This window comes from Enhydra lutris, unplaced genomic scaffold (genome assembly GCF_002288905.1).
Source record: "Enhydra lutris kenyoni isolate GAN:26980312 unplaced genomic scaffold, ASM228890v2 scaffoldscaffold22, whole genome shotgun sequence".
NCBI classification, from domain to species: Eukaryota; Metazoa; Chordata; class Mammalia; order Carnivora; family Mustelidae; genus Enhydra; species Enhydra lutris.
In genome coordinates this window covers 4,777,164-4,795,269 of record NW_019154106.1, presented here as the reverse complement: position 1 = coordinate 4,795,269, position 18,106 = coordinate 4,777,164, and the positions used below count along the sequence as shown (strand labels likewise).

Genomic DNA, 18,106 nt, shown 5'->3' with positions numbered 1-18,106 from the left:
CAGGGAGAGAGAATGAGAGAGCACAAGCAGGGGGAGGGCAGAGAGAGAGGGGGAAGCAGGCTTCCTGCTGAGTAGGAAGCCTGATGTGGGGCTTGATCCCAGGACCCTGAGACCATTACCTGAGCTGAAGGCAGATGCTTAACCAACTGAGCCACCCAGGCACTCCAAACCCTCACTTTGTTCTTTATTATTAAGAGTCTCTTATAGTTTTTTTTTCCCCCCTCTCTTGTTCCCCCTCCCATATGTTCATCTGTTTTGTTTCTTAAATTCCACATGTGAGTGAAATTATATGGTATGTTTCTTTCTCTGGCTGACTTATTTTGCTTAGCATAATACACACTAGCTGCACCCATGTTGCTGTAAATGGTAAGATATCATTCTTTTGATGGCTGCGTAGTATTCCACTGTATACATACATCATGTCTTCTTTATCCATTCATCAGCTGATGGACACTCAGGCTCTCCCCGTACTCTGGCTGTTATTGATAACGCCGCTATAAACTTGGGGTACACAGACCCCTTCGAATCTGTATTCTTGTATCCTTTGGGTAAATACCCAGCAGTGCGGTTGCTGAGTTGTAGGGTAGCTCTATTTTCAACTTTTTGAGGAACCTCCATGCTGCACCAGCTTGTCTTCCCACCAACAGTGTAGGAGGGCTCCACTTTCTCCGCATCCTCCCCAACATCTGTTTCCTGAGTTGAAAATTTTATCCACTCTGACAGGTGTGAGGTGACATCTCGTGGTGGTTTCGATCTGTATTTCCCTGGTGATAAGTGATGTCGAGCATCTTTTCATGCGTCTCTTTGCCGTCTGGATGTTTCCTTTGGAAAAATATCTATTCATGTCTTCTGCCTATTTGTTAACTGGATTATGTGTTTTTTGGGTGTTGAGTTTGATAAGTTCTTTTTTTTTTTTTTAAGATGTTATTTGTTTATTTATTTGACCAAGCGGGAGGGAGAGACCACAAGCAGGAGGAGCAGGAGAGGGAGAAGCAGACTCCCCTTTGAACAGATTCAGGAGCCTGAGGGAGGGCTTGATCCCAAGACCCTGGGACCATGACCTGAGCCAAAGACAGCTGTTTAACCAACTGAGCCATCCAGGGGCCCCTGATCAGTTCTTTGTAGACTTTGGACACTAACCCTTTATCAGATATGTCATTTACAAATATCCTCTCCCATTCTGTAGGCTGCCTTTTAATTTTGTTGATTCTTTTCTTCACGGTGCAGAGAAGTTGTTTTTTGTTTTTTTTTTTTATCTTAATGAGGTCCCAGTATTTCATCAAACAACACACTCTTAAACAACCAGTCAAAGAAGCAATCACAAGCGAGATCGGATGATGCCCTGGGATGGATGAAGATGGAGACAGAGCACACCAAAACTGACGGGATGCGGAGAAAGTAGCACTCGGGGCATCTGGAGCTGTGAATGTCTGTATTAAACAGGAAGAAAGACCTCAAATCAATAACCTAACCATATATCTTAAAGAACTAGAAAAAGAAGAGCAAACCAAGCCCAAAGCCAGGAGAAGGAAGGAAAACAGCAAGGGTTAGAGCAGAGGCAAACATGATGGAGGAGAAAGAACAATTGGGAAAATCAATGACACCAAAAGTATGTTCTTTGAAAAGCTCTACAGAATTCACAAGCCTTTGGCTAGATTAACTAAGGCAAAGAAAGAAAGGAAGAAAGGAAGAAGGAAAGAAAGAAAGAAAGAACACTCAAATGACTAAACTCAGTAAGGGAAGGGCAAATAGGTTCTCCTTACGATTCCGCTGTACCTGGAACAGCCATAGTTCATAGAGACGGAGTGGGGTAGAGATTCCCCGGGCTGGGGGAGGGGAGCAGAGCCTTGTTGCTTAATGAGTACAGAGTTTCTGTTTGGGATGATGAAAAAGTTCTGGAAACAGATAGTGGTGATGGTTACACAACCCTGTGAATGTGCTTGATGCCCCTGAACTTGTACACTTTTAGATGGCTTAAATAGCAAATTTTATGTTACGTAAAAGAATTGCATGAGGTAAAGTAAAAGACTCTATGTCTGTCTTGCTTGGAGATTCCCTCGTGGGCTTTGAAGAAACAGCCTGCCAAGTTGCTAGCAGCCTATGGAGTAAGCGGGGAGGTGTGCGAGGCCTCCGGCGTCCGGGCAGTGAGGAACCCAGGCCCTTGGTCTGGAGACTGGCAAGGAGCGGAGTCCTGCCGGCGCCCTGTGGGCCTGCAAGCGGCCCCTTCCCCGGTGAGCTTCAGATGAGAACGCAGCTCGGGCCGACTCCTGACTCAATCTCTGTGAGCCCCTGAAGCACAAGACCCAGCAAAGCCATGCCCGATTCCTGACTCACAAAAACTGGGAAACTCCTAAATTTGTGGAGAAATAGGTAATTGGAAAATGCAAGTAGTATGGTAACTGTACTATCAGTAACTTTTCCTTTTCTGCTCAAAAATATGTCTTGGGAAACTATGGATTCTGTCACAGATGGTTCTAGCGCTTTCTTCTTCTTTTTTTTTTTTTAAGATTTTATTTACTTATTTGACAGTCAGAGATCACAAGTAGGCAGAGAAGCAGGCAGAGAGAGGAGGAAGCAGGCTCCCTGCTGAGCAGAGAGCCCGATGAGATGAGATGCGGGGCTGGAACCCAGGATCCTGACCTGAGCTGAAGGCAGAGGCTTTAACCCACTGAGCCACTCAGGCGCCCTGTAGCGCTTGCTTCTAAACTGCTGTCCACGTTTTGCGGTACTCCTGAAGACTACTTAGAGCGTTTGCAATTTTTGTGCTTACAAGGAAGGCAGTCAATGATGTTCTAATCTGGGCCTCCTCTTTGCTTCTGTAGGGCAGGAACCGAGGCATGTGATTACATCTGTGTTTTATTGCCCCGATCATTTGCCCTACAAAGGGCCTGTGCCGTGCTGCGCTCTGAAGCAGAGCCCAGGGTCCTCCATGCCTCCCACAAGCCTTGTTTGGGCCTCACCATCCCAATCTGAATGCCCCACCAGCCTGCAACTCCTTGAGAGCGGGAAGCTCATCCTTTGAGTCGTTGTGCCCCAGAGCTCAGGCCAGGGCCTGGGACATGGCACGGAAACCCACCAAGATGTGGGCATCCTTTCTTCTCTGTCCGCACTCTCTTCTTCTTCTTTTAAAAGATTTTATTTATTTATTTGAGAGAGAGAGTGAGAGAGAGCATGAGAAGGGAGAAGGTCAGAGGGAGAAGCAGACTCCCTGTGGAGCTGGGAGCCCGATGTGGGACTCGATCCCAGGACTCTGGGATCATGACCTGAGCTGAAGGCAGTCGCCTAACCAACTGAACCACCTAGGTGCCCTCCGCACTCTCTTCTTAACATCTGGGCTACACCTTCAGTCTGCTAGGGACAGCCTCCTGGCCACGGTGGACAGACAACAGGTGACCCTGGGATTGGACAATGCAGCTTAAATGGGCCACTGCTGGTGCCAAGATTATAACCGGAGCCCCTTGGGGAAAGCAGACCCTAAGACTTAAAAAGGCAGGCGCTCTGCCCAAAGGAGGATGGAGATACGCAGAGAGGAGAGACAGCACAGCTCCCAGGAGTCCTGGCTCTTCTTCCATCTTTGTGATAAACCCCTCTCCCTTTGGGAAGGCCCAAGGTTTCTGTTCCTTGCTATCCGAGGTGGCCTGAGACAAAGAGCTGCTCAGGGCTTATGGGATAAAATGGACTTGTTCTCTAGGGCTCTCAAGATGCTCCACTGGGGGTCCCCCAAAGGTTCAGGAGAAAGGCTAAGGGGAGCAGGGGGTCTTCCTCTTTCATGCCCTTCTATTTCCAGGGCCCCAGGACCTACCCATCTTGGAGCCCCCTTGTGCTTCTTCTCTGCTTCCCAGATTCCTTTCTACTGGCTTCCCCGGAGCAGGGCCCTGAATACCGGCTGACTCCACGGTCGGCAAGGTGGGGCCAAGCCCTGGTCGTGTGCCCTGCTCACGGGACCCGGTGAGCTTGCTCACGGAGAATACCAAACTGGCCAACAGGCTGTGGCAGCCCTGACAGAGGAAACCTGGTGCTCTAGTCGATTCGGCAGAGCGAACGTGTGACCCGGAGTCAGATGGGCCCGATGCAACGCCTGGCTCAGCCCTTACCTTTGGCCTTGGGCAAGTCATCTTACCTTCTGCCCTCAGTTTTCCCATCTGGAAATGGGCACAACAATGGTTCCTCCCGTGTTGGGAGGCAGTGAAGCACTCACTGTTTGGTGTTCTAGGATATTCGTTCTTGAAAAAAATCCTTCTTGCGGGGGTGGCTGGATGGCTCAGTTGGTTGGATGTCTGGCTCTTGATTTCAGCTTGGGTCACGATCTCAGAGTCATGAAGTCAAGCCCCACCTGGACTCTGTGCTGGGCCCAGAAATGGACCCTCAACTCTATGGTCAACTAACCTTCAACAAAGCAGGAAAGAATATCTAATGGAAAAAAGACAGTCTCTTCAACAAATGGTGCTGGGGAAATTGGACAGCCACATGCAGAAGAACTAAACCGGACCATTTTCTTACACCATACACACAAATAGACTCAAAATGGACGAAAGACCTAAATATGAGACAGGAATCCATCCAAGTCCTAGAGGAGAACACAGGCAGCAACCTCTTTGACCTTGGCCGCAGCAACCTCTTTGACCTTGGCCACAGCAACTTTTTGCTGGACATGTCTTCAAAGGCAAGGGAAACAAAGGCAAAAATGAACTATCGGGATTTCATCAAGATAAAAAGGTTTTTTCTTAAAGATTTTATTTATTTATTTGACAGAGAGAGACACACAGCAAGAGAGGGGACACAAGCAAGGAGAAGAGGAGAGGGAGAAGCAGGCTCCCGGCTGAGCAGGGAGCCCAATGCGGGGCTCGATCCCAGGACCCTGGAATCATGACCTGAGCTGAAGGCAGACGCTTAACCGACTGATCCACCCAGGCGCCCCAACATAAAGTTTTTGCACAGCAAACAAAACAGTCAACAAAACCAAAAGACAGCCTACAGAATGAGAAAAGATATTTTGCAAGTGTCTTATCAGATAAAGGGCCAGTATCCAAGATCTATAAAGAACTTATCAAACTCAACACCCAAAGAACAAATAATCCAATCAAGAAATGGGCAGAAGACATGAACAGACATTTCTGCAAGAAGACATCCAGATGGCCAACAGACACATGAAAAAGTGCTCCACATCACTCGGCATCAGGGAGATACAAATCAAAACCACAATGAGATACCACCTCACACCTGTGCAAATGGCTAAAATGAACAAGTCAGGAAACGACAGATGCTGGCGAGGATGCAGAGAAAGGGGAACACTCCTGCACTGTTGGTGGGAATGCAAGCTGGTGCAGCCACTCTGGAAAACAGTTTCTCAGAAAGATGAAAATAGAGCTACCCCATGACCCAGCAATTGCACTGCTGGGTATTTACCCCAAAGATACAAATGGAATGATCCAAAAGGGCACGTGCACCCCAATGTTTATAGCAGCGATGGCCACTATGGTCTAACTATGGAAAGAGCCCAAATGTCCATCGACAGATGAATGGTTAAAGAAGATGTCGTACATATATGCAATGGAATATTACTCAGCCAATAGAAAATGAAACCTTGCTCTTTGCAACGACGTGGATGGAACTAGAGGGTGTTAGGCTAAGCAAAATAAGTCAGAGAAAGACAATTATATGATTTCAGTCATATGTGCAATTTAAGAAACAAAACAGAGATGCATAGGGGAAGGGAGGGAAAAACAAAACAAGATGAGATTAAAGGAGACAAACCAGAGAGACTCTCAATCACAGGAAACTGAGGGTTGCTGGATGGAAGGGGGTGAGGGAATGGGGTACTGGGGGATGGGCATTAAGGAGGGCACGTGATGTCATGAGCACAGAGTGTTACTTGCAACTGATGAATCACTGACCTCCACCTCTGAAACTATTAACACGCTATATGTTAATCAATAGAATTTAAATAAAAAAAATTCTCTGTCTCCCTCTACCTCTCCTTCCCCACCATCACCCCCCACCCCCGTTCATGTGCGTGCTCTCTTTTTAAAAAAAAATTCTTCTCGGGCATGAAGAGCACACTTACCATGATGAGCACTGAGAAAGGTACCGAGGTATTAAATCACTAGATTGTATACCCGAAACTAATACAACACTGTACGTTAACTATACTGAAATTTGAAAATATCCTTCCTGGTTCCCTGAAAATATTCTATTCACCACCACCAGCTGTCCTGTCCCCCGACCCCACCCCCACGCCTGGCAAAACCTCTCCGGATCATTGCCCAAGGTCACTGCCCTCTTGCTCACCTGCCTTCCTTCTTCATCCTCCACGTGGACTTCCCCAAGGCTCTCTCCGTGGGGGGGCCTTCTGGGCCCAGAGACGCCTATCCCACATCCTACTGACACCTAATGGACATCTCAGCCTTAACACCTCCCCAGTCTCTGGATTCCCCGCCCAACGCCCCGCAATGCCCCAGCAGGAGGCAGCAGAGCCTAGTGGCAGAAGCAGGGAAGCTGGGGCGTGGTCCTAGGGTGTGACTCTGGACTCTGTCCCCTACCTCTGGATGATGTCAGGCAGGCTCATTAATTCTCCAGCCTCAGTTTCCCCTCTGTGCGCTGGGGGTGATGATGATAATGATATTTCGGTCTCATAGGGTTGTCACAGTGAATTCACCCGCAAAGTGCTGAGAATAGGGGCGCCCTGCTTCCCACCTCCTGGAAATGACATCACGACTGTCCCAGTTCTTCAAGCCCTCCTGGCTTCTGGTGTGTGTGGGGGGTGGAAAGAAACAGTGGAAGTCCGGTTGACTTAGATTCCAAAACATGTCCCCACCTTCACGTGCATGTCTTTCCCGGAGCACTCCACAGTCCAAGTCGCGTCACCGTCACTGCTGCCTGGGACAATGGAGCAGCCCCCCCTTCCCGAACCAGCCCTTGTGCGCAGCCCCCAGCCTGCCCTCCCTGTCGCCACCAGAGCCATCATTTACTTGAGAGATTTAAGTGGCAACTCAACCTCTCCCTCCCTTTCTCTTCTTTCAACTTGTCATCACGGAATTTCTAGATGTGCACAGAGAGGGAATAGGTAGTGGCCGCTGCCACGTCCACCAACCATATCCGATGGCAGTGGCTTGCTGTCTTGTGGCATCTTCCCCCCATCACCTTCCTCTCATGCTGAGGTGAATCCCAGGGTGCCTGGCTGGATCCGCATGGGACTCTGAATCTCGAGTCGTGAGTTCAAGCCCCACGTTCGCTAGGCATGGAGCCTACTGAAAAAAAAAAAAGGTGAACCCCAGATAGCACACCGCTTCACCTGTAGAGACTTCAATGCAACAGAATAATGTCTAAACCAGAATCAGATGACATGCTTCTGCAGAGCACCCTCCTGGGCCTCCGCCTGCAGTCAGAAGCCACCGAGGGACCTAGTGGGGGGTGGGGTATCATGCGGCTGAGCGTGGACGGGGGTGGCTCGCTCCGCACAACCCAGCGGGTTGCTTCTGGGAGGAAGCGCGGGGGTGCGCGTGGGAGGGTGCTGCGTTCTACCTGAACTCCTGCCGCCCTTCTGCTGGAGCGCAGGTGACAGAATTCCACGGAGAACAGTCGTCCCACAGGAAGACAACCCGGTCTGGGAGCACGCGGGGGCGAGCGTTCTTTAGTGTGGGCTTGCCAGGAATTCCAGGGGAGCTAAGCTGGAGGGATGCCCCTGGGGTGGGAGAGCCGGCCGAGCACCCCGGGAGAGGGAGGGAGGCTTGGCCACCAGGGGGAGCCCTTGGACTTCCCTGGCTTGGGGACGCGGGGCTGCCCCCAGAGGAAATAGGCCGGGCTCTGTTCCTTGGGTGTCCCAGCTGCCTGTGTTCCTAGATCTTGTCCTGCCGTTTGGGGGAAGGGTGGTCTTGGGCAAGCCCCTTGGCCTTCCCACACCTTGGTCTAACTCACTGGAGGGAAGAGAGACCCTTTGGGGGCCGAGCCCCGAATCTGGTTTTCCCTGCGTGTTGGCCTTCCATTCAGACTCTCAAACAGGGACCCTACTGCTCCGGGCACTGAACCAGCCAGAGCCCCTTGCCTCTGCAGGAAAACGCTAGGAAGAGAGGCTCTGAGCCCCCCTGCCAGGCAGCCTTCCCTGACCTTCCCAGGAGGGTCAGGTGCCTCATCTGTGAACCTACCCCCTCTTGCCTCCTTCCTCACGTCTCACCCGCCCATGCGAGCTCCTGTGGGTTAGGCGGGTGGGTTCCTCTCTGAATCCCCGACTGGTTGGCAAACCACCGGTGCTCTGTAAGTACCCGATAAGCTCACGCTGAACGGGTCTTCCGAGCAGGCCAGGAATGGCTGCCTGCTCACCGCAGTCTCGGGGCCTCCAAGGCAGGGGAGTCGTTGGGGACTCAAACCCGTGGCCCCCCTAGATTTGGACATCCCTGGTCTCCGGCACCTGAGATCTCTCTAGAGCCTGGTTCTTTCCCTTGTGCTCTGCTTGGCCGGGACCCACTAATGGGGTTTGTCTCGGTCTGGAATGCCAGGCAGAGCAGCTTGGCCTTTCTCTTAGGAGGAAGTATTAGCAGGGAATGGTGGGGTCATGCGTGTGTTCTGAAGAGCCCCTGGCTTCCAGAGGAGGATGGCTGCGTTGGGGGTGGCCGCTGGCGGTGGGGCCCCAGGCAGCCCCAGCAGCTGCGGTAGGGGCCTGTTCCTAAGAACACGGGGAAGGGGTGCCCGGCTGGCTCCCTCGGGGGAGCAGGGGACCCCTGGTCTCAGGGTTGTGAGTTTGAGTCCCACGCTGGATGCGGAGATTACTTTAAAAGCTCTTAAAAAAAAAAGGCATGTAGGGTGGTTGGTGGGACCCTGGGCTGAAGGCCAGGTCTCTAGCTCAGGTAAACACCAATGCCTTTAGGTTTAGGAAGAATTCCAAAGGCCCAACACACTCCAGGGGCCAGTGCTGAGCTTGGCCTTGGACGCCATCAGTTGAGGCACCTGTGGCCCGCATGGGGAGCCAAAACGACTAGATGATTGGGAACATGAACCCCCAAGGAGGGAGGGATGGACACTGCAACCAGTTCTCAGGGGATGAAAAGGCAGGAAGTCCCAGGCTGGGGCAGGGTAGACAGGCAGGCCCTGACATCCCAAGTCTCCAATCCCTGTAAGTAGGGTGTTGGGCAGAGGCCTCTGGTCGCAAACTGAAGATGAAAGTCATCCCTGTGCGTTGCCCCCATCCTACCTCCCCGGAAGGGAACAAAGCACCCAGTTTGTGGGGACAGCCTCCAAGCTCTGGGTCTCGTGAGACTCAACCAGCCAGGGTGTGAAACCCACCTTTGTAGGTGGGTAGGTCCCAACCCGGGCTGCCAGGTGGCAGCTGGTGGAGGAAAGGGCACCCTCCAAAGCCCCTATCCCCACGCGGACGTGCAAAGCTGGTGTCCGGGGACAGTGGTGTAGGCTGGCGCCGCCCAGGCTGGGAGATTGAACAAGCACTTTCAAGCTATGGGGGTTTTCTGATGCCCTGCTCCCCACTCTGCTTCTCCATCCTTGGCTCCTCTGGGATTTCTAGGTGATTCTAGGTCTCCCCATTCCACAGATGAAGAAGTGGAGTTCCAGAACATGCCACACTCGCTCCAAGTCACCCTTGTTCTGGGAACACAGCTTTAGGGGCTGCCCACCAGCTCTCGCAGCCTGGGGCAGGTAGGCTGAGCCAAGGCCATGCCCTACCTGGGCAGGTGAGTCGGCAAAGACACAGGACTCCAGAATGGGTTTAACCCCGATGCTGGCCCTCAGTGGGTGAGTGTGTCTCCCCCTCCTGTGCCTCAGTGCCCCCGCCTTTAGGATGGGCATCTAGTGCTTCTGTGCTGGGGTCGAGGAGGGGGTTAGGTTAGTGTGTTAGGCATGAGGACAGCAGCCGGTACGGGACAGGCACTCTGTGTCAGCTCTGAGGGCTGGAACCTGGGAACCCAGGGATGTCATCCTGCTGGGGAGAGAGGGCCCTGGGTGCACTCAGGCCTGGGGCTCCCCTGCCTTCTGGGGTGACGTGGGGCAAGGTGCTAGTAGGGACGGTCCCACCACACCGGCTGACTGGGTTTCCACGAGGCGAGTGCACAGTGTGAGCTGGGTGGGCTCATTGAGAATTCAGTCCAAGCAGGTCCAGGCTGAGCTGGCCACAACGGGCAGCTCACCGGGTTAGCGCGTGGGACTCAGCTCTCTTGTGCCCAAATCCAGCTCCAAGCTTGCACCAGTGAACAATTCAGAAAGGGGACATCTGTGGGAAGGCCCTGTCTCCAGGGCGTGCCAGAGATGCCCAGGGCCTGGGGCGCCCCTCCCCCCACCCACTGAGCACAGGCACGTTGGGAATTAACAGTGAGGCCCCAGGAAGGGCGCAGACACAGCAGACCCCAAACCCGGGTGTTACCGTAAATGCTAATGAACATGAACCCCATCACGCGCATCCCAGGAAGGCCCCCCAGGCGTGATGGCGGACAGGACACAACCTTCACAAATGGCGGGACACGGGTCTGAATGGAAGGTGGTCATTGCTTTAATTTGGGTCAGGATCCACATGGGGGCTCTGCCAGCCCCGCCCACGGTGCGATCGCTGCCCATCGCATGGACATGATTGTTTACAAAAATAAATACGAAAAAGCAGCCGCTCTTGAGTGATCGTGGACTTAATCCAACAGCGAGGAAACGTGCGGAGACGTCCGGCCTACCTCCTAATTGCACCAAAAGGATCTGGAAGCACTTGGTTCGGTCTCAGAGGCAACACGGCAGGAGGGGCGGGCTGGGCGCCCCCGGCCCCTCACATTTCCGAGTCCGCGTACATCCCGTTGATGAGATAGTCCACCTGCGTGTACTCCTTCTTCCTGTAGCTCTCGTAGGCTTGCAGGGCGAGCAGAACCACGACGACGATGAAGAGGGCCACCCCAAGGAAGAGCGCCGCCAGCAGGAAACCCTTGTTCACCAGAGACGGGCTGAGGGGCCTGGTGGTGACCACCACGTACTGGCCTTGGGTACTGAGCGGGCACAAGTCTGTGGCTGACATCTTCGTGTTCCCAGGAGCCCCCGGCGTCGGGGAGGAGGACACCATGCCAGGAGGGGTTTCAGGTGGCACTTGCTCGGGTGTCTGGGCTGTGCCTGGCCCCGCGGCCCCGTGCGTTGATGGAGCAGGGCTTGGCTGGGTTGTGGGGGACGTGGCCTCCCCCTTGGGGGTCGGGCTGGTGGGGGGCACAGGTGCTGGCGCTGTGCTGGTGGTCGGCTCCTGGGCATGGGCCGTGGTGGTGGTCACTGCTGTGGTGGCCACGGGAGTCACGGATGGGCGGGTGGGCTCTGAGGCTGTGCTGGAGAGGGTGGGTGTGGGCCCACTTGCCGTGCTAGCCGTGGGCCAGCCTGTTGATGCCTGGACGGCGGGGGCTTGTGTGGACACGTTAAGCACTTGGGGACCCGAGGGGGCCGTGGGACTGGTTGTGGAGTTGCCAGGGGTATGCTGGGAAGGGCTGTGTGTGCCCATCGGGGCGTGGGTAGTCATGACAGTCCCAGTGGCAGACTGAGCGCTGGTGGCCAGTGTCGTCAGAGTTGCTGTCCCTGGCAGTGGGCTGCCACTCGGCACCTGCGTGTGGGGGACACGGACGGTGGTGGAGGATGGGGTCCGCTGTGATGCTGCCGGGGCAGGGGGCTGGGGTGCCCCAGAGGCTACTTGTTCAGGGGAACCTTCTATCCCCGTGTCTGTCCTGAGTGTTCTCCCTGCTGTGACTGCAGGAGAGCTGGCGTTGGCCACCGGGGTTCCTGTGGCCAATGGGACAGAAGAAGGTGTCACTGTGGTCATTATTTCGGATATTCCAGTAAGGACTCTGGTAACTGTCATCACAGATACACTTTTCTTGGCTGGATTATCTGTCTGGTTGAGGACTAAGTGCCCTTAAAGTCAGAAAAGGGAGAAAAAGATACCGTCACTTTCCATCCTGTACAGGGAGATGGCTCAGAGTGTCTTAGTTTGTGGCCTGTCAGTCTGGCCCGGGTGGCCGTTTGGCCTCAGCCCAGTGAGAACGAAGGAGGTGAATTGTGAACACGTTTCCCTCCTATCCTCCCCGTGAGCACACGGAGCCTGCTGCCCCGGAGAGGGTCACTCGGCACTTGGACGTAAGAACTCCCTCGTCCTCTGAACCCGAGCCCGTTGAAGGCTCAAGAGCTTCACTCTTGGGTCCAATTCCCAAAACATCAATCAGAGGGAAAGTCTCACTTCAGAGGTGTGATTCACCATTAACAAAACCCGTCACACACATGCGCTTTAGAAACCAGATACATCATCACCCAGACAGTCACACCATAAAACAATTCTTGGCTTTCTGGAAGGATTTGTGGCAGGAATTCCTGGAGATGATCAGTGTCTGGCACAGAGCAGTGAGTGTAATGAGATATCTGATGTATGAGCAGACGAATTCCCCAGTGAAGATTGGTTTTATAGGAGAAATTGTGCAGGGCCAAGCAAGTGACCCTGTCAGGACTCAGAGCTCAGAGGCCCAGTCCCCTGGGAGCTTTCTCCCCAAGCTGGCCCTTGGCAGCTCTGGGGCTCGCAACTCGCTGGACTAGGCCTGCACACGTCCCTTGGGCTCAGGGTGCTTCGGGATCACTGTGGGCCTGACCAGCAGTCACAGGGTTTTCTCACTTACGTGCATCCCGGGATGGTACTTGGCTCTCGGATAAGGACAAGGAGGAAATCCAAACGAGCACAAGGGCTGTCCACATCTTGTGGGTGAGCTAGGAGCCAGGCTGGGCAGTCCCTGGGGCTCCCAGCTGGCCACTCCTCAGGCTGCTGGTGACTCCCTGCTGCTTGGCTGAAGGATCTGGTCAAGAAAGGTGTCTGGTCAGTAATGCACAGCCTCACCTGGGCCATGGGACATGGTGGGGTGCCTGCCGTGGAGGCTTCTAGAAGGTCCAGGCTGCAAACTGAGCTGAGTATTTTGACCAGGGCCTGGCACCCAGAACAGTGTGATACCTCTCATCCACGGCGACCTAGTGACCTGCCCCACGCCTGCATTTGACGGGTTTAGAGGACTCCTCAACCCACTTTCATTCTGCGTCTCAACCTTTGTAAGCACCCACCTTCCCACCCAGAGTTCCTAGTGTGAAAGAGCAGAAGAGAAAGGGCCAAGACCTGACCATGCTCACAAGGCCAAGACCTTTTGATAACCAAGATTGGCCAAGGTCACATATCAGGCCCAGGGTATTTGTGTACACCCCACGATAGCTGACCTCACCTTTCACATGGGAGATATCGTTTAGCTACCCAGCCAACTAGCCCCCATTCATCTACCTGTCCATCATGTGTCATCCATTCACCCATCTATTACCCACCCAGCCATCCGTCAATGCACTCATCCAACATGCATCTATCCATCATCCATCCATCATCCACCCACCCAACATCCATCCATCATCCATCCATCCATCCATCCACCATCCACCTACCCTTCCATCCATCCATCATCCATCCATCCATCCATCCATCCACCTACCCTTCCATCCATCCATTATCCATCCATCCATCATCTACCCACCCAACATCCATCCATCATCCATCCATCTACCCACCCACCCATCATCCATCCACCATCCACCTACCCTTCCATCCATCCAATATTCCCCGAGTGCCTGCTTATGTGCCGGGCGGTGCATGTAGAACAAAAAGACGAAAGCCACACAACTCTGTCCTCTAGGCAGCCTGCCATCCAGTAGGAAACACAGAAAAGAGGTCACTGCAAGCTTCTGCAAGCACAGAGGAGAGGCGTGACTCAGTGCCTGGAGCAGGCAGGGGATGGAGCACGGGAAGGCCTTGACATGTCAGTCGGAGGCTGGTCCTCTCTGTGGAGGCCCCAGAGGTGAGTGGGGGAGACAGGGTGCTGTGGGGCCTAGAGGAGGCACTGAATTCTGGTGGGTGGAGAGGCGTGGCCAGGGAAGGCTTCCTGGGAAGGCGACAGGTGGGCCATGTTCTGAAGGATGGATGGGGTCCGCCTGGGGGGGAAGGTGGGGGGGGGGGGGGGGGGGAGAGTGCAACAGGTGACAGCACTGGCGCCAGAGGCTGGGGGAGAGTGTGCTGAGACCTGGGATCAGACCAGAGATTGGCGGCCACCACTGGGCAGCTGGGGTTTGCGGGGGCGCTGAAGCAGGTGTGTCACCAGCACAGGAAAATGCTTGGGCAGGAGGGACAGATGAGGGGCAGACGTGACAGGAGCCCAGTGAGGAGGCGGCAGGGGTAGCAACACAGGCAGAAGGGGACAAGGCCACAGGAGGCTGGCGGACTAGACCAGGGGGTGCCACTGCAAGAGACAGAGGTAGTAGCGAGGACCTGGTCACCTAGCTGTCTGCAGAAACTTCCAGAAATGCCACAACAGCTTGAGCCTCACCAAGAGGAGGACTGGGCCCAGCCAGACCTGGCTTCCCGAGCACACAGGGGTCTCCCCACCCTCACCCCGGCCCTCCAGTATGCTGGTCGGCTGGTGTCCCTCACCATAGGGGTGCACTGGGGAGCAGAGGGGCCCACTGGTCTCAAGAGTCCCATCACTTCACGCCCTCCTGGTCCTGGGTGGCCCCTAATCCTGTCCTGAGACCCACGTGGCTGCCTGCAAGGCCCAGGTCCTCTCCAGACAATGACGCAGTCACACGCAGTCATGCTTGGTCCCGTGATTAAACACCTGATTTGAAAACAGGCCTGCTGGGAGTGGAGGGCAGGCGATGACCCAGGGGCTCCCGAGGGCACCTGCCTGCGGACACCCAAGGCCTTTGGTCTTTCCAGTGCCCTTACCACGAAGCTCTTGAGTTGCACAGGACATCATGGAAGGCAGCGCTCGAGTCACACTAAGTGAAAACGTCCTGATCGGCTCCTCAGCCGGCATGAAGGCTACCCGCTACCCTCCGTGGCCCCGCACCTAGGCGGCCCCTGGTGATCGGGCCAGGCTCACCGTCTTTCCATGAGCCCTGAGTCATGAATGAATCACCTCATGCATCCCCACCCCGGCCCTGATCCGCATGCCACCCCACAGCTTCCAGAAAGATCCCTGGAACCCACAAAGGTGATTCTGCCTCCACTGCTCAGACCCCACACTATCCCAGGATAACCCCAAAACTCATTAACACAGCCAAGGAGGCTTTTAAAATCTGGTCCAGCTACCTCTGCCCCACGGGCCCAGCCCCATGCGGCATGCGGAATTCCTGCAGTTTCTAGCCCTGCACCAGGCTTAGCCACCAGTGTGCCCCAACAAGCCCGTCTGGCCCTGCTAGGAGCTCCGCCAAGCAGCCCCTGCGTGGCCGAGAGGGACGTGTAGAGAGTGGCCGCCCGGTGGCTTTCTGGCTCCTGTGATCAGAGGGGACTGTGGGAAAGTAGCCCCACGACAGGAAAGCCCCTCGAGCACAAACTCTCCCGGGAAGCTGGCGCTTTCCTGGATGCTTCTCACCCCTTTGCAAGAGTCCCTAGCTTTATTCTAGTTTCCAGTTGCACCTTCCATCCAAAACTGTCCGTAAGGGCTCCTGGGAGCTTAGAGGTCTAGAAGACTCAGCCAGAAGCTACCAATCTGCGTCTTTTCTTTTCTTTTTTTTTCTTCTTCTAGATTTTGTTTATTTATTTGACAGAGAGATAGAGCCAGAGAGGACAAGCAGGGGGAGGGGTGGAGGAAGAGGGAGAAGCAGTTCTCTCTGCTGAGCGGAGAGCCCAGCGGGACTCGATCCCAGGATCCCGGGATCATGACCCGAGCTGAAAGCAGACACCCAACCGACTGAGCCGCCCAGGCGCCCCCGCATCTGTTTTCTAGAGTGCAAAAGACATTCTTTGTTCTGACAGAAACAAACAGAGGGCAGGGTGGGGAGAGAAGACACAGACCAATGCCACAGACGAAAGAACTGAAACTGGAAGGTTTCGGGAACAAAGAACCCACACTCCCCATGAACTGAGGCAACGCAGCTGGCGCTCAGTGAATAAATGTATTTAAATGGCTCTTTCTTTGGCCGCTCACGTCTACTGAATGTATTTAAAACACTAGCACTGCCGGGCCCAACATGCTCCCTGCACGGATCTGGGCTCCGCCGGGGGTGGGGAGGATGACGTGACGGGGCTTCCTGTATGTACCCCGGGCACCAGTGCCGTCTCCTGCCCCCCTCGCTACAAATCTCCAGGCCAGAGTCAGCAAACTTTTTCTGTAAAGAGCTAGACAGCAAATGTTTTAGATTTTACTGGCCGTGCCGTCTCTGTCTCAGCTACACTTGTGAACGATGGGTGTGACTGTGTCCCAATAAAACTTTATCTACAAAAACAGACAGGAGGCGGGACTCAGCCCATGGGCCATAGTTTGCCAACCCTGCTCTAGCACTGGAAGGAACTCCAGAGCGGATAATCGAGCTTAGGGAGAGAGGAACAGAGTCACTGTGCCGAATGGATTTCCTCCTTTTCTTTCAGCTCGTCATGAGGAACAGACATGGACTGGACTGTCTCGCTGGTGGTCTGGGGACAGACTCTGGCCTCTCTCCTCCCAGAATGGCTGCTGCTAGGCAGCTCCTCACCCCCCAGCCCCAGCATCGGTGAGGGGCAAGCATTGTGAGATCTCAACACCAGGCCCAGAGGAAACCTCCTGTGGTTTGGAAGCCTGTGTCACCAGAACAGCAGAGGGCCACAGAGGACCATGTGCTCCCAGCCCCTCCTGTCTGTCCCTGCTCCTAGCCCCGCCCTCCTGGTCTACCTGGGAAGGGAAAACCGCTGTCCATGAAATGCCACAGAACAGGCCACTCTGGGTTCTGCTGTCTGTCCTTTCCCCCACTTTGCAGCGAAGCCCTTGAGGGGCCCTTTCAATGGTGAGCAGGTGGCCCTGCCTGCAGGGCCACAGACACTCACCAGACGCAGCTGCTCAGGGCAAGTTCCCACGCTGGGCCCTCGTCCTCCCTGGAGAGCGGCAGGCTTGGTACCGTGTGCTTGCGGGGCGAGGTCTGGCTTTGCAGGAGGTGACAGCAGCTTCGAGGAGCACTTGCAGGCCACGGCATGCTTTGTGGCCACGTGGGACATGGGCAGAAGCCCCGCTCTGGGAACAGACGCATCTACGGTTCAAAAAAGAGTAAATACTCCTTAGGTAAAGCAGAGGGGGGCAAAGCCCGGGGAGGAGGGAGTCACTGGCAGAACAGCCTTAAATAGACCCTTGTGCTGGGAGACTGACAATGTCCATTAGAACTTTCAATGTTGGGCGCCTGGGTGGCTCAGGGGGTTAAGCCTCTGCCTTTGGCTCAGGTCATGATCTCAGGGTCCTGGGATCGAGCCCCACATCGGGCTCCCTTCTGAGGGGGGAGCCTGCTCCCCCCACCCCCACCTGCCTCTCTGCTTACTTGTGATCTCAAATAAATAAATAAAAATCTTAAAAAAAAAAAAAAAAAAGAACTTTCAATGCCAAGACTTGGCAATGGAGCGCTTTCTACTGCTGGAATTTCTCCCAGGGAAGCAAGTGGACGGATGTATAAAGATGGACGTCCGGAAAGATGTTCATCATGGCGTTATTTATAACAGCAAAACAACTGGAGTGGCTATAGAAGATACGGCCCCACCCACATATCGAATACTATGGCAGCTGTTCAAAAAATATACAACTTCCGGGTGCCGGGGTGGCTCGGTCGGTGGAGTGTGTGGCTCTTGGTCTCAGGTTGTGAGTTCGAGCCCCACACTGGATGCAGAGATTGCTTAAAAATAAAGTCTTAAAAATATATATATATATAGCTTTCTCTTTATTGACATGGGCCACATGTACCAAAAGATGAAAAAAAAGCAGGTCATACAACAGTATATGCACCAGGATTCTCTTTTTATTTAAGTAGACATTTGTTGGGGCACCTGGGTGGCTCAGTCAGTTAAGCGTCTGCCTTTGGCTCAGGTCATGATCCCGGGGTCCTGGGATTGAGCCCCATGTCGGGCTCCCTGCTCAGCAGAGAGCCTGCTTCTCCCTCTCCCACTTCCCCTGCTTGTGTTCCCTCTCTCGTTGTCCCCCTTGCTGTCAATTAAATAAAGAAAATCTTTTAAAAAATAAATAAATAGACATTTGTTAAGGGATCTGGAGAGATTTACACCAGAGCATTAATGATAGTTATGCCTGGGGAACAAATTTACTGGTGATTTTCATTTTCCAACATATAT

The 18,106-nt window shown here is 54.0% G+C and overlaps 1 protein-coding gene across 1 annotated transcript in view; it reads right to left on the bottom strand.

Moving 5' to 3' along the window:
• Window positions 1-10,467: 10,467 nt before the first annotated feature.
• LOC111149808 (chromosome unknown C11orf24 homolog) overlaps window positions 10,468-18,106 on the bottom strand; it is a 10,558-nt gene continuing 2,919 nt past the window's right edge. The window contains exons 2-4 of the mRNA XM_022507095.1: window positions 16,826-17,025; window positions 12,618-12,791; window positions 10,468-11,865 (exon numbers count right to left, since the gene is read on the bottom strand). Coding sequence (XP_022362803.1) covers window positions 10,751-11,865; window positions 12,618-12,693 — 1,191 coding nt within the window. The 5' untranslated portion in view covers window positions 12,694-12,791; window positions 16,826-17,025 and the 3' untranslated portion in view covers window positions 10,468-10,750. The remainder of the gene's footprint in view (window positions 11,866-12,617; window positions 12,792-16,825; window positions 17,026-18,106) is intronic.